The sequence below is a fragment of the Onychomys torridus genome, chromosome X (assembly GCF_903995425.1).
Source record: "Onychomys torridus chromosome X, mOncTor1.1, whole genome shotgun sequence".
Lineage (NCBI taxonomy): Eukaryota > Metazoa > Chordata > Mammalia > Rodentia > Cricetidae > Onychomys > Onychomys torridus.
Genome location: NC_050466.1, coordinates 53,351,689 through 53,366,576, shown reverse-complemented (window position 1 = coordinate 53,366,576; position 14,888 = coordinate 53,351,689). Strand labels below are relative to the sequence as shown.

Here is a 14,888-nt window from a genome sequence, read left to right as displayed (position 1 = left end):
TTTCCTAACCCTAACAACTTGTAACCAACCCTCCTAAACAATGAAAACTATCCCAGACCCAAAACCCATTAAAAGACCAAAAAAACCACCTGCCCCACACCACCTCTTTGGGAATGTGGGCATTGTATTCTTAAAATTGCTTCCTGCTGGGTATGGGTGAAGGTATCCTTATTCTGAAAAGAAAAATCTTGGGTTAATTGTCAAATTCTAGGAAAGGTACCTATATCCTTTGTTGTCCAGTTTGAGCAAAATGCCAAAGTTTAGTTAGGGTTTATCTCAAGTCCTTATTCAAGTAGTCTGTGAAACTGGATCGTTTCAGCTAGCCATCTCAGAATTGCTCTGAGCACTTTGTAGTCCAAAGCTGATCTGTAGATGATGTTTGTCAGCTTAGTAATATTATTATTTTCCACGTGGAATTGTCGTTGTGGGGCCCCGTCTTCTTCCTGGAGATTTCAGATGATGTTAGGCCTGGCCGTGATTTCCTACAGAAAACTGATAAGAGACTCGAACACAAAGACATGTATAGGTAGCTAATTGAAGCCTTTTCTCTAGAGTTAATTAGTACTCCATATGACCATTATTATCTTAAGGAAGTTTAAAAGGTATATATATTATATTAAAAGGTATAATATATATTAATCTTGTAAATTTTGATATAAAATTCATACTACTAGAAAAGTTTAAAGAATCAGAATAGAATCAAAGAATTGAGATTAGTAATAGAATAGTCCCTTAATTAATTTGGTTTTTCTCCTGTCCCATGTCAGAAGATGGCTCTTTCTTCTGGTATGATACAGGGAGTTTGCATTTTCCTTTTAACAACGTGCTTGAGTTTAAAGAAGGAGAGAGCCATTTTCCAACACCAAAGTCAGCTTTAAATTTTAATTGAACTGGGACTACAAGAAGACCAATATTATTATTATTATTATTATTATTATTATTATTATTATTATTATTTTAGAGAAGAGCAGAAACAACCATTTAGGAAGACTTATGAAATTTTGTAGATGATATACCAATAGGCCATTTTACTCTGTTTCCTGGGATAGATGATTTTGTCATTTTTCTTCAGTTGTCTAATTTTCCAGTGTTCTTCAGATTCCTTAGCCTTCATTCTCCTAAAAGACAAAAACAAAAACCTTTCCCCAAGACTAATTTTGGGGAGGTTCCCTTTTGGCAAGTTATATCTGATTAAATGAAAAGGCATGTATTAATGGTATAAATTAGTTTAAATTGGATGGTCATGTTGGTTGATGAACTATCACTCCTCTAATTAAGAGGTCTCTCTTGTTCAAATTGAACCTTTATCAATATTGATGGTACTCACAGCTTATCTTCTCCTGCAGAAACAAAAGCAAAACCTTGTCCCCGATGTAATACATATCCTGGTTTCCATTCTGAGGTCAGCACATCCTTGAAGTATATAGGCTGATTTAATTCTGTAGTTTTTTCTGTTATCCAATGTCTCTCTGCAACTGTTGTTCCTTTCTCATTAGCACTGAGAAAATATAAAGTTAATAGAGCATTGTGAAGTCTATTTCTGGCGGGGGGTTGTTACCCCTTTCTGTTTATTTATCATTTCCTTTAGAATTCTGTTTGATCTTTCTATAATTGCTTGACCTGTAGGATTATGTGGTATACCTGTAATATGCTTTATATTATAATAAGCAAAAAACTGTTTCATTTTAATAGAGACATATGCTGGAGCATTGTCAGTTTTAATTTGTGCAGGTATACCCATGATGGCCATAACTTCTAGCAAATGAGTGAATACAGAATCAGCTTTTTCAGAACTCAAAGCAGTCACCCATTGAAATCCTGAATAAGTATCAATGGTATGGTGTATATATTTTAATTTTCCAAATTCCGCAAAGTGAAACACATCCATCTGCCAGATTTCATTCCTCTGAGTACCCTTTGGGTAATGGTGTCTGATTGTAGAAGGAACAAGTAGGATATTTCTTTACAATTTCCTTGGCTTGTTGCCAGGTTATGGAAAAATCCTTTTTTAAACCTTTACTATTGTTGTTGGTTGGTTGTTGTTTTTTTGTGGGTTTTTTTTTGGTTTTGTTTTTCATTTTTTGGTTTTTTTGAGACAGGGTTTCTCTGTGTAGCTTTATTAATATACAAATAAAACTTTATTAATATACAACTTTATTAATATACAACTTTTTAAATGTGCAACTTTATTAATATACAAATAAAATCATATTTCAGTACAAATAAAATATCACTATAACTAACCTTATTTCTTAATTATACATTTGCATTTTTAAGTAAGCTATATAAGCACAATACCCTGAACAAGAGTAGAAACATATGTACAGTATAACAAAAATAACTTTAAATTTGTAACAATATACCAAAATCCATGCCAATGTATAATATCTGAGATTAATAGTTGTCTTTTTATCCTATATTCCTATATTTTCCTAAATGATAACAAACATTCATAATCCACCAATTAACAACAACCATCCATCCCATCTCTTGGGAATGTGGGCATCATGTTCTACAGATTGCTTCCTGTTGTGTGGGTGAAGGCATTTTTAGACGTCCCTGAAAAAATTTGAGATAATGGTCAAGTCCTAAGAAGACCAGACTTTGTTGACAGATATCACCTGTCAAGATCCGATCCATGTCAACCCTGAAGGAATCCACAGCCTCTCATTTCCTGTGGAAATAAAAAGCAAAACCTCTTCTCCAAAGCAATGCATTTTTTGAGTTCCATTTTAAAGTTAAGGCATTCTTAAAATATCCAGGCTGGTTAATTTCCTCAGTCCCTCTTTCAATCCTATGTCTCTTAGCAGCTGTTGTTTGCTTATCAGCAATCAAAAAATTCAAAGTCAACACAATACTATATAGGATCCAGACTCCCTGTGTATTTCCCACTATTATGTGGCTTTTTTCTTTTATATTACTTTTACTCTTTCTTTAAAGACTTTATTATTTTTAAACTCTTCCTTTCTATGACTGTCTATGCTCTTTCTCTTTTCTTTTTTTTAATATTTTTTTCTTTATTATTATGTGTTTTAAATTTTATACATCAGCCATGGGTTCCCCTGTCCTCCCCCCTCCTGCTCCCACCACCACCTTCTCCCCAACCCCTCCCCTCCGTTCCTATGTCCTCCAGGATCAAGGCACCCCTGGGGATTCATTTAAACCTGGTGGATTCAGTACAGACAGGTCCTGTCACCTCCTTCCAGACTGAGCAAAGTGTCCCTGTGTAAGCCCAAGGTTTCAAACAGCCAGCTCATGCACTAAGGACAAATCCTGGTCCCACAGACTGGGTGCCTCCCAAACAGATCAAGCTATTCAATGGTCTCACTTATCCAGAGGGCCTGATCCAGCTCAGGCCCTCTCTTTTCTTTCTTAAGCCTATGCACATTTTTAAACACAGTGGAACCTGCTAAGAGTTTTTTTTTCCCATCTGAATCTACCTTTACTACATATCTCTATCCTTTTCTGCCCATGTGAGCCTTTAAACAGCTAAGTGGTGCAGCTAGGTCCTCCACCAGGGTTTTGGTGGCTGGCTCCACCTGCTTCTGGGGCCCATGAAAGCCAAGCCTAAAGGGCCCAGTCAGAGGTGTGTGACCTGTAACTTCCTTCAGTACCCCAGTTCTGGAATGCCAGTGCTCTGAACTATAGAAGGTCTTTTGGTTTTTTTTTTTTTTTTTTTTTTTTACTTAGATTTTTGTTCCTACTTAATATACTGGCTGCTCAAGGGCTCACTGTACAGCAGAAACTCTTAAAGGAGCCATGTCATTTTTTAAGCTTTCTCAGGCCCTATAGAAATTCAAGCCTCACATTGGAATGACAAAATGTAGTTGGTTGGTTTTTACTCTTTTTTGGACCTGCCACCCAGCTGCCAAATAAATGTACAGAGATTTATTCTTACTTATGAATGTCCAGCTTTAGTTAAGCTTTTCTAACACAAATTAACCCATTTATCATCTATGTTTTGGCTCTGGGCTTTTTACCTTTCTTTATTCTATGTGTCTTTCTTTCCTTCTGACTCCATGGCTCATTGTGTGGCTGGATGACTGGCCCCTGGCATCCTCCTCTCCTCCTTTTCTCCCTCCTCCCTCATCTCTCTTCTCTTCTTATTCTTTCTGCCAGCCCCCATCTATTTATCTCTCCTGCCTAGCTATTGGCCATTCAGCTCTGTATTAGACCAGTCATGTGTTTTAAGCAAGCAAAGTAACACAGTTTTGCAGAGTTAAACAAGTGCAACATAAAAGAATGCAACATATCTTTGTATCATTAAACAAATGTTCCACAGCATAAACAAATGTAACACATCTTAAACTAATATTCTACAGCATAAACAATGTAACACATCTTAAACTAATATTCCACAACACATACCTTACAACCCAGAAATTCCATCCTTAAGTTTATACCAAACAAAGTGAATACATACATTTACCAAGATAAGTAATAGAATGTTCATGGAAGCACTACTTATAATAGTTCCAAAGTGGAAACTACTCAAATGTCCATTAACAGTAGAATGAATACATTATGTTATGCAATTAAATTACATACATCACCAATAATGAATACTACTAAATAAATTTCATAATGTAATATTAAATGAAAGATGCCAGACACAAAAGAGGAAATACCAAATGATTCCCTTTTTATAAACAACGTTTAGTAATAGAAATCAGAATGGTAGTTACCCTTGGGTAGGAGAAAGAGTGTAACTGGAAAGAGGCTCAAGAAAATGTTAGTGTCTGGCAGTAATTGATGTATCTCATTAGTAGTGAATTGAATGTCACCCCATCATGAAAATTCATTAAGATTTATTTGTGTGTTTTTCTATATGTAGTATACTTCAATAAAAAATTAATTTCCCTTATCCAATGTAGAAATACATTACCTTTTCTTTTAGACAGGATACAACTATATAGCCTCGGCTGGCCTCAAACTGAAAGAGATCCACCTGTTTGTGCCTCCTTAGTGCTATGATTAGAGGTTTGTGTACCACTGAACAGAAAAACATCTTACTTAAGAATTTTCAGTGGTCCTCATAGTAAGCAGATAAAGTCTAAGGCCTTACAACACCCTTCATGACTACATATATGATCTTTCCCCTGGCTACTTCCTCTATTTAATTTCTTCAATCATAATTATCTTTGCTTACTTAATACAAGCCACATGGCCTGCTTGGTGGTCTGTAAATATAATAAAATGCCTTTGTATCCCAAGACTGTATTTGCTATTCTCTCTGCCTACTACACTTCCTTCAGCTTGTCATATACTTAATTTCTATTCATACAGAAACCAGCTCCAATGTCACTTCTCCAAAAATTCCTTCAGCACCCAAAAACAAATTTTCCAGTTACCCTTAAACTCATATCACAGTATTTTCACACAGCATCTGTAGCTAGCTGAAATTATCTTATTTATATTTGTTGCATTTATAAATTTGCATCTTTAATAGAATATAAACTTCCCAAAATCTAGGTTCATGTATCCTGTGTTCATCATTACATATTTATTTCCTAATAAACAACTTGGCAATGGCAGGTGCTCATGTAAGTGCTAGTGTTGAATGAATAATAGGCTGAATGAAGATCTCTGGGTAAAACTGTCTACTGCTCTATAGCTAGTATTTTTTCCATAAAAGGAAATACTTGTGGAATTATCTTATTCTGTTTTTTTAAGATAGCTTTATTTATACAGCTTATGTTGTCCTCCTTAGTTTAATGTAAAAAGTTCAAATCTACTATTGATTTCGTACCCTTTGACCAATAAGTACTTCCTCCATGAAACACACTTCAGACAAAACACCATATTGTGAGATGGGAGAAATCAGCTGAAATTTAACTTTTACTCCCTGCTCCCAGAGTCTCCAAAACCAAAATATGACCAGCCAATAGTGGAATTCCCATCTCTGATGCTGTATTCCTAAGAGTGTATTGATTTGCTGTTGTTTCAAGTATGGAATAAACAGAGACAACATTATCTAAATCAGTTCAGTAAACAATAAATGTCTTTATCATGTGTTGGAGATCTTTATTTCTCATGATTCCATATAAGGTACAACAACTATGACCGGGCTGTCATCAACACCGTGCCTTATGATGTTGTCCATCGTTGGTATATAGCACACAGAACCCTAACAACTGAGTTGAGAAGGCCTGAGAATGAGCTCTGGGTCAAACTGAAGCCTGGAAAGGTAGGCCCTAAACTCTATAAAGATATCAAGTAAACTTGCCATAAAAAAAATCAATGAAGAATAATACTTGTTTAATACATGTCACCATATTACAAAGGAAAAATATTTTTTCTTAAGTCCTAGGTATTGTTCCTGATCCTGCCATTCATTCACCATGCCATCTCTAGACATCAGAAACTTATTTTAATGATGAAGGGATCTAACTAGGATCCTGCCAATTTAATAATTCCATTTTTAAACCTTGATATGTCCTCTAACTAAATAATATCTTCAGCTTTAAACAAAATATAATTGAGAAAGAATAAATGGAGGATTATAAAGAAAGAAATCTTATTTACTTTGAAGAAAAGATAGTTGCTCGAAGAATATAAGCTCCCCAGGTGCAGAACATATAAATCATTTTCTTTTTAAATGCTATTTAGCCTACTATGGGGTTAGACACATCTTATTTTCCCTTTAATTTGCTTAACTTCAAAAGAAAACTATTTCATCAAATGTAACCCATAGAACAATCTTTCAGTGATCTCTTCTGATTTAGATTCCCTATTATTTGCCCTAGTTCTGATTGTTTTCTCTTTTTATACATTCACAGGTACTATTTATAGACAATTGGCGAGTCCTTCATGGCAGGGAATCATTCACTGGGTACCGCCAACTCTGTGGCTGCTATTTAACAAGAGATGATGTATTGAACACTGCTCGTTTCTTGGGGCTTCATGCTTAAAATTAAAAGCACTGGGATTATGAGTACACTCGGCACCCTGCTACCAGAATTTTGTATCAATAACACAATATTGTATCAAAATTGGTTTCATTTTCTTACTTTACTAGGAGAAACCTGTTAAAGAAAGGGGACTTCTGATTTATCTAATGTCAGCCATCTAGTAGGGTAGCTATCTTCCCAAGTTATAATATGATCCTACTCTTTTCCTAAACTTTTTGATGTAATTATAAACACTGTACTTATGAAATGTAATCTCCATACTAAAAGGAAACCAATAACATTATGTAATTTGTCTTCAGCTAAATCAGAATTCAATGCATTCTAGAAATGACAAAGTATTGATAAAGCAACATGTGTAAAAATTTTTCTTTTATAATTCATTTGACTAATAATATGTGCTTACTTGTATTTTGAATATATCCTGTGATATTTTCCAGTTCCTTCCAATTTCAGCAGATAATGGGTTATTGATTTTCTTTTTAATGACTGAATAGTATTCCATTCTGCCACATTTTTGTTACTTGTTAATGGAAAACAAGGTTGATTCCTTATTTTAGCTACTATGGATAATATTGACAAATATGGGTATGCAGAAATGCTGATACACAGGTTTAATTTTACTTTGGTATGTAATATACCCAGAAAGGGCATGTGGATAATAATAAGTAGTTTTATATTTTAACATTTTTTAAAGCTATGTACTGTTTCCCATAAACACTATACTAATTTATATTCTCACTGTTAGTACAATAGCGTTATTTTCAGCATATAGCCTCAATAACTTTTGTGCTTTTTGGTGCTGATTATTGCAATTCTAGTTAGATCAAAATGATATCTCATTGTGGTTTGAATTGGCTTCTTCCTGAAGACTGGTGATGTATAGCGACTTTTCAGATACCTCTTGACCATTTTATGTGTTCTTTTGAGAAATGTCAATCAAGAATTTTTGCCAATTTTAGTTGTTTCTACTTTAGCTATTAAAATTTTGAAGTCCCCTATATATTCAAACAGCCTTACCATTTCAGAAATATACTTAATAAACCATTTATCTCATTCTATAGGTTTTCCTTTACTCTGCTATACTTCTGTATCTTTTGCTATGCAAAAGCACCTTAACATCTTTTAGTTATCAAGGACTTTTGAGGACCCCAAAGAATATGGATGACATCTAATACTAACTATATTAGATAATGAGAGCGAGAAATGTTTAAAAATTAAAAAGAAAAAAGTACCAGTCTGTTAGTTATCAGATACATGCTATTATAACATGTCATACCACTGAACTGGCAAGACAATGGGAATGAAAAAAAGTAACACCTTAGTATTGTGTAGTTAGAGTTTTCCTGCCTGGCCAAGGCTGGGATGGCTACCCACTACAGTATTGCTATAAAAATAGTTTTTAATCTCAAAAGCCCAGTAAAAAGGGTACCCGGAAACACCATTGCATGTATCTGTAGACAGTACAAGCAATGAACCAGAGGCTTTGTTCTTTGGGTCAATCTTTTAACTATGTTAGCACATTAAAGGGCTTAGCTGAAACCTTAAACCTTTGTCTTGTAGTCTAACATGAATAAAGGGGAGTTTGCATTCTCCTATAGGACATCTCCAGACACTGTCAGAATCAGTTGGTAGCACAAGCTCGATAATGAGATGGAAATGGCATTCACACATGTTTTATCCTCCTGGAAGAGTTGTCTCCATCTAAATCATCTCTCAAGAAATTAAATTAGGAGTCATGACAACTCTTTTGGAATAAAGCCATCATCAGTTTGGTGTTTACAAGAGGAATAATTGCAGACAGATTGCAGAGACTTTTGAGGTCCCATGTAGTTCTTAGACACACACACACACACACACACACACACACACATACACACATACTCACACTCACACTCACACTCACACATACACCACTGAGAGTCCAAAGGGTTACTGGGTTTGAGTATTCAGGGAACTCATCATGATAGATGGTGTGCCTCCAGAGTACTTGATATTACTAAGAAAACTTGTATTTTGGCAATTGGATAGCATTTACAAATATAAACTCTCTTCCTCCATTTCTGCTGATCCTTTCATATTCCTTCTCTCAAATACTATACAAGTTCATTGCAAAACTTTGACAGACACAATTTAATGTTTTGTTTCCTTTATGCTTTCAGTGATGGGGGGCATAGGCATATGATGATTTTTTTTAAATATTTTATTCTTTCATCATTTGAGAAATGTATATAATGTATTTTGATCATATTTTCCTCCCCATACCCATTACCCTCACTTATCTCCCTCCCACTTCAGCCAAACCCCTTCTCCTTGCCAACAAGTCCTCCTCTTCCTCTCATGTCATCATTGTGACCCATTGAGTTTAAGGTTAAGTGGAGTGGGGATCAGGTAGCAAGGTAGAAGAGAGAATATTGGGTGGGATAACTAACACTAAAGACCTTTGGAAAAGCCATATGGAAACCCCCTACTGTAGAAGCAGTGTGTGTGTGTGTGTGTGTGTGTGTGTGTGTGTGTGTGTGTGTGTGTTTAAATTGAGTTACCTATGATAAGGGAGACAGTGTCTCTTCCAGGTACTAGATGCCATGAAATAAAAACCTCAGTCCCAGGTATGGTTAACACTTTTAAAGTTGTTGGTCAGTGGAGTCCCTTAGATAACCTCCCCCCAAAACATTATTTGCTATTGCCATTGCTCCTGGTTCTCCTGGTTACCCTCAAAAACTAGATTATAACCCTATTGCTGAAGACACCACATACTTGAGTTGTAGAACATACAGAAGTCAAGCTTTTACTAAATGTAAAGCTTCAACCCTACTGGCTAGCTTTTATAGTGCTGGATAGTACTATGCACACCTCCAGGAGACAAAAAGAATCAACAGTCTTCCCCATATGTTAACTCTACAAGCTACAATAATGACTGACCTGGCAAGATAATCCTACTGTTTTAAGTGGCACAAATGCTATGGAAGTAGTCAGTCACGTTCTGCTTGGATTTAATACCCACTCTACAAGATGGAACTCATGTCTGGTATCATTATTGATCAAAAAAAAAAAACAGTGACTTGCTAGATCTTTGACCCTTGGAGAGAGCCTAATACTACTGTTTTACAAATAGATATAGTAATAAACTGTCCCATAATTTTTTGTCTTTATACTCATAAATTAGTGTATCTTTCAATCCTCATCAGAGAAATTTCTTTTTGCAGTAGGTGGTGATTAATACACAGAGACCCACAACTGGTCAGCATACAAAGCAAAATCGCATGTGGAAGTCTCAGCTCCAAATAGGACACCTATATCATACACACGCACACGCACACGCACAGGCACACGCACACACACACACACACACACACACACACACACACACACACACACACACACTCAGGAACCATCTAGGAAGAGGGGGTTCTTGTACTCTTCAACGAACTTTGTAAGAAAAGTACTTGTCAGACATAACAAAGCCATTGCACACAGAACTCACAGTTGTTGTGACTGTTTGCCAATAACCAAACCAGCCAAAATTCCCAGCATGGATGAGGTAGAGACTCATGAATTCCAACCCATACCTGAAAAGTTATTAGCAATTGATAGCTGCTTGGAGAGGAAGAGAGAGTTTTCTTTTGCTGCCTGGGGGACCAGCCTCCATCAACACAGTATTGAAGGGAATCCATGGAGTTGGCTTACTAAGATGTTTTTTAATATGAGGGGTAAAGGGAAAGACACTCACACACTCTCTTGATGGTTTCCTGCTTTATTCTTCTTCTATATTCTCTATTTTTTATTTTCCTGGTGATTTCCTTCCCTCGTTCTTGATGTTTTCCTTCTAACTCTATCTTTACTCTTTATTTTTTTTCTAACTCATTTTAAGTCTATCTTTATACTTTCCCTTACAGCTTATATACCCCAGCAAAATCTTTCAGGCAATATAAAAACTACAATGTGGTTATATTCTATTTTTCAAGTAAATGAATACAAGTAAAAAATAGCATGTTTTCCATATTTCTTAACATGATTAAACACTTTAAGTATTACAGGTGAAAAGCAAATTATCCCAAGAACCCATGTACATCCATAGCCAAGCAACTTGTTTTGTATTAGCAGTTTAATCAAGCAAAGTATTCATCTCAGTCAGTTCTTTTACTGGCAGGCTGGTTTTTGTGATTACAAAGAAAGTACCAATCACTTTATTACTTATCTTGAAAGGTAATCGTATAAGGAATCTTAAAGGAATCACAAACCTAAACTTTTGTGCATGAAAGACAATGAGTAAGCTCTACTTTAAATCTTTAGGATAAATAAATGTGAAGACACAGCAGAAGCAAAAGACATTCTGGAGTCTGTGGTTTGGGGGCCTTTTCTATCTGAAATTCACCCATCAGGGTTTCACCTCCTGGTGGGCTGATACCTTGAACTTCAATTACCACCTGCTGTTCCTCTGACATGGCCACTGGCAATTTTCTTCAGGAATATGATCCCTGAGCGGCTACCCACGCCCCATTAGATGGGTCCTTTGCCCATGTACATACAAATATTACTAAGTAGACTCTGGATTTAAAGACAGAATACATCAAGGTTTGAGGGGAAAGTGGTGGGCAAGAGGAATTGGATGGGAGAGAATGGGAGGTGTATTTAATCAAAACATTTACATCTATGAAATTCTCAAACAACTAAAATGTAAAACTAATGTTGGAAAAAGAAAATAAGAAAAAGCTAGTTAACTCATAATCTGTTAGTACACTTAATAAAATTTATCAGTTTTTTGAAACTCGGAAATCCCTCACAATTTGGGAATACTGGCCATTTATCTCACCTTTTTTTTTTTTTGTTGTTGTTGTTTTGTTTTGTTTTTGAGACAGGATTTCTCTGTAGCTTTGGAGCCTGTTCTGTACTAGCTCTGTAGACCAGGCTGGCTTCGAATTCACAGAGGTCCACGTGCCTCTGCCTCCCGAGTGCTGGGATTACAGGGGTGCGCCACAACTGCCCGGCCATTATCTCACCTTCTTAATGCTATATATTTTTCTTTACTTTTCTTTATCTGTTACCCTTTTATGTGTGGACGTCTACAGATTGCAAACTCTGTACTCCATGGTGAAAAGAAAGGAATGATTAATGAACTCTGGTATTCTGTGAGGGATCCTCAGGCTAGCTATATCATCATTTGAGGATGTAGGCAAATGTGCCACTCCTACCTCTCTTTTTTCTTTGTAATTTATTTTTCTCTCATGCAATATATCCTGACCGCAGCCTCACCCCTCTCTACTCCTCCAAGTTCCCCCAACTCTCTAAGAATGGACACCAGCAAAACCCTCCAGGGAATTCTGATACACTCCAGGTTGTTTGAGAATCACTCAAGCACAGAGCCCTATGCTGAATCCTTACTCCCTCCCTTCTCTACTAAATGACCTGAGGCATGCCCCAGTCCTATGCTGAGCTTCAGTTTGTTCTGTGAATTTAGATTTGACAGCCTGCAAGGATTCTGCCACTCACTTAGGAAACAGAAAAATAACAGAAATTAGGGGTTAGTTATAAATCCTCAAAGCCCACCACCAGTGACATACTTCCTCCAGCAATGCTTTACCTCCTAAAGGTCCCACAACATTCCCAAATAGTGCAACCAACTGAGAATCAAGTTTTCAGATTCATAAACCTATAGAGCACATTTCATATTCAAACAACAACACTGCTCAAAATGCGTTTAATGGGAACAACTTTCCATTCCTATTCTGTAAATGGAAAACATACAGGTAAAGAGAGATTAAGCACCTCAGCTAAGGTCACAGAACTTCCCTCCTCCTACCCCAGCCCTCTTTCCCAAGCCACCTCACATCCCCACATCCCCCAAATCAAGGTCTCCCATGGGGAATCAGCAGAGCCCAGCACACTGAGCCTAGGCAGGTCCAAGGCCCCTCCCACTGCACCAAGGCTGAGCAAGGTGTCACACCACAGGCACCAGATTCCAGAAGCCTGCCCATAGACCAGGGACAGATCCCAATCCCCCTGCCTGGGTTCCCCCCAGATAGTTCAAGCCAAACAACTGTCTTCCGTATCCAGAGGGCCTAGTCCAGTCCCATGGGGGCTCCACAGCCACCAGTCCACAGTTCATGGGATTCCACTAGTGTGACTGGTCATCTCTGCACATCCTCCCATCATGATCTTGAAGTCCCTCGCCTGCAGTGTCTCTCCTCTCTCTCATCAATTGGATTCCCGGAACTCAGCCTGGTGCCCAGCCGTGGATCTCTGTATCTGCCTCCATCAGTCATTGGACAAAGGCTCCATGATGACAGCCAGGTTATTTGCTAGGCTGGTCACCAGAGTAGACTGGTCCAGGAACCCTCTGGACCACTGCCAGCAGACCATAGTGAGGTCAACCTTGTGAATTCCTGAGAGCCTCCCCAGCACCCTGCCTTTTCCTATTCCCACGATGTCCTCATCTACCATGAGTACCTTCACTTTAAACAATGAACCTGGCCTATGACCAGCATTTTACAGAGTATTTTTGGAACATTCTGCATTTCAGGAGATTAACTGCTATCTACCACAGTTTGCTTCTAGAGCAGTAAGCCTGACACTTCAACATGGAGATAATTATATGGTCTTTTTGTTAACTTTTTTATCATTGTTAGCCCTTTTCAGCTTACATTTTATATTTTACCCATCATTACCATGTGTCTGGAACTGTGGGCTTTCCATATCATGAATTCGCTGTATCTTCTTGAGTGAGAAATCCATACATTTCTATGTGGATTTTACTCTTCCATCATTCCTTGTATTGGACATACAAAGTATGACTGTATGCTTCCTTGATCTGGACTTATCTTTATAACTGCTTTTGCTCCAGGCTATAAAGCAATATAAAAGTCTTAGATTGAATAATAGATTCCAAACTTCCTTTCTGAAGAGATGAAAGAGGCAGGCATCTTTTACAACTCTGATAAACCATCTTAATTCATTTTGACATGTAGCATGCAGATTAACAGTGGTATTCTAACTTACTTTCTCTGTCAGCAGATAACCATTCCAGTTTAACTGAAGATATGGTCTGGTTAGTTTTTTTGCCAACTTGACATAAGCTAGTGTCATCTGAGGAGAGGGAAATTCAACTGAGGAATTCCAGGCAAGTCTGTGGGACATTTCTTGATTAATGATCCATGTGGAAGGGCCCAGCTCACTATAGGCAGTGCCACCCCTGGGCAGTGGCCCTGTGTTGTATAAGAAAGTAAACTGGGAAAAGCACAAGGAACAAGCTAGTAGGCTGCATTCCTTCATGACTTCTGCTTCAGTTCCTGCCTCCAGGTTCTTCCTGGAATTCCTGCCCTGGCTTCTTTTCTTGGTGGAGGGTACAATGTAAGCTGAGATAAACCTTTTCTTCCTAAAGTTGATTTTGGTCAGTTTTAACACAGCAAAGAGAAACCTAACTAGGACAGAAATTGATACCAGGAATGTGGAGTATTGCTGTGAATAACTTAACTGTGTTTGGGGGAGGATTGTGAAAATGTTTATAACTTTGGGCTGGGAAAGCCATTGAGTGGTCAAAATTTAGTGGGCTGTTATGTAGAATATTGGAAAATATCAGTGTTGAAAAAAATGCAGACATGGAAGTCTGGCTTGTGAACTTTCAGAGGGAAGCAAAGACTCCATTGGTGTGATATTTGAATTAAGAATCTCTGGGTTTGGGTCAATTGGCTCTGAAGGATTAGCTGTGATTAACAAGAGAACAGCACAGATCACAAGGGTTAATGTTGTACAAATGTATGAAGTCAGTGAAAGTTTTTTTCTCCATTAACCCATTCTTCACAGTGTACCCTTTGAAGGTAGCCACTCACTGCTTTCAATTCTAGTAATTGGTATCCTCTCTTCATCTGCTTTAGCTTTTCTAATGCTTTCATTGTAGTAGGATAGTTTCATGGAAAGAACAAAACTTGGACTGACCAAGGCTTGAATTCCATCTCTGTCTCTTATTACCTTTTGAGATGCTCT

At 37.3% G+C, this 14,888-nt stretch overlaps 1 protein-coding gene across 1 annotated transcript in view; it reads left to right on the top strand.

The window, feature by feature from the left end:
- The window catches only part of Tmlhe (trimethyllysine hydroxylase, epsilon), a 45,959-nt gene extending 37,990 nt beyond the window's left edge, over positions 1 to 7,969 (top strand). Inside the window, exons 6-7 of the mRNA XM_036175389.1 lie at positions 6,049 to 6,187; positions 6,780 to 7,969. Of these exons, the coding sequence (XP_036031282.1) occupies positions 6,049 to 6,187; positions 6,780 to 6,911 (271 nt within the window). The 3' untranslated portion in view covers positions 6,912 to 7,969. The remainder of the gene's footprint in view (positions 1 to 6,048; positions 6,188 to 6,779) is intronic.
- The last annotated feature ends 6,919 nt before the right edge of the window (positions 7,970 to 14,888 follow it).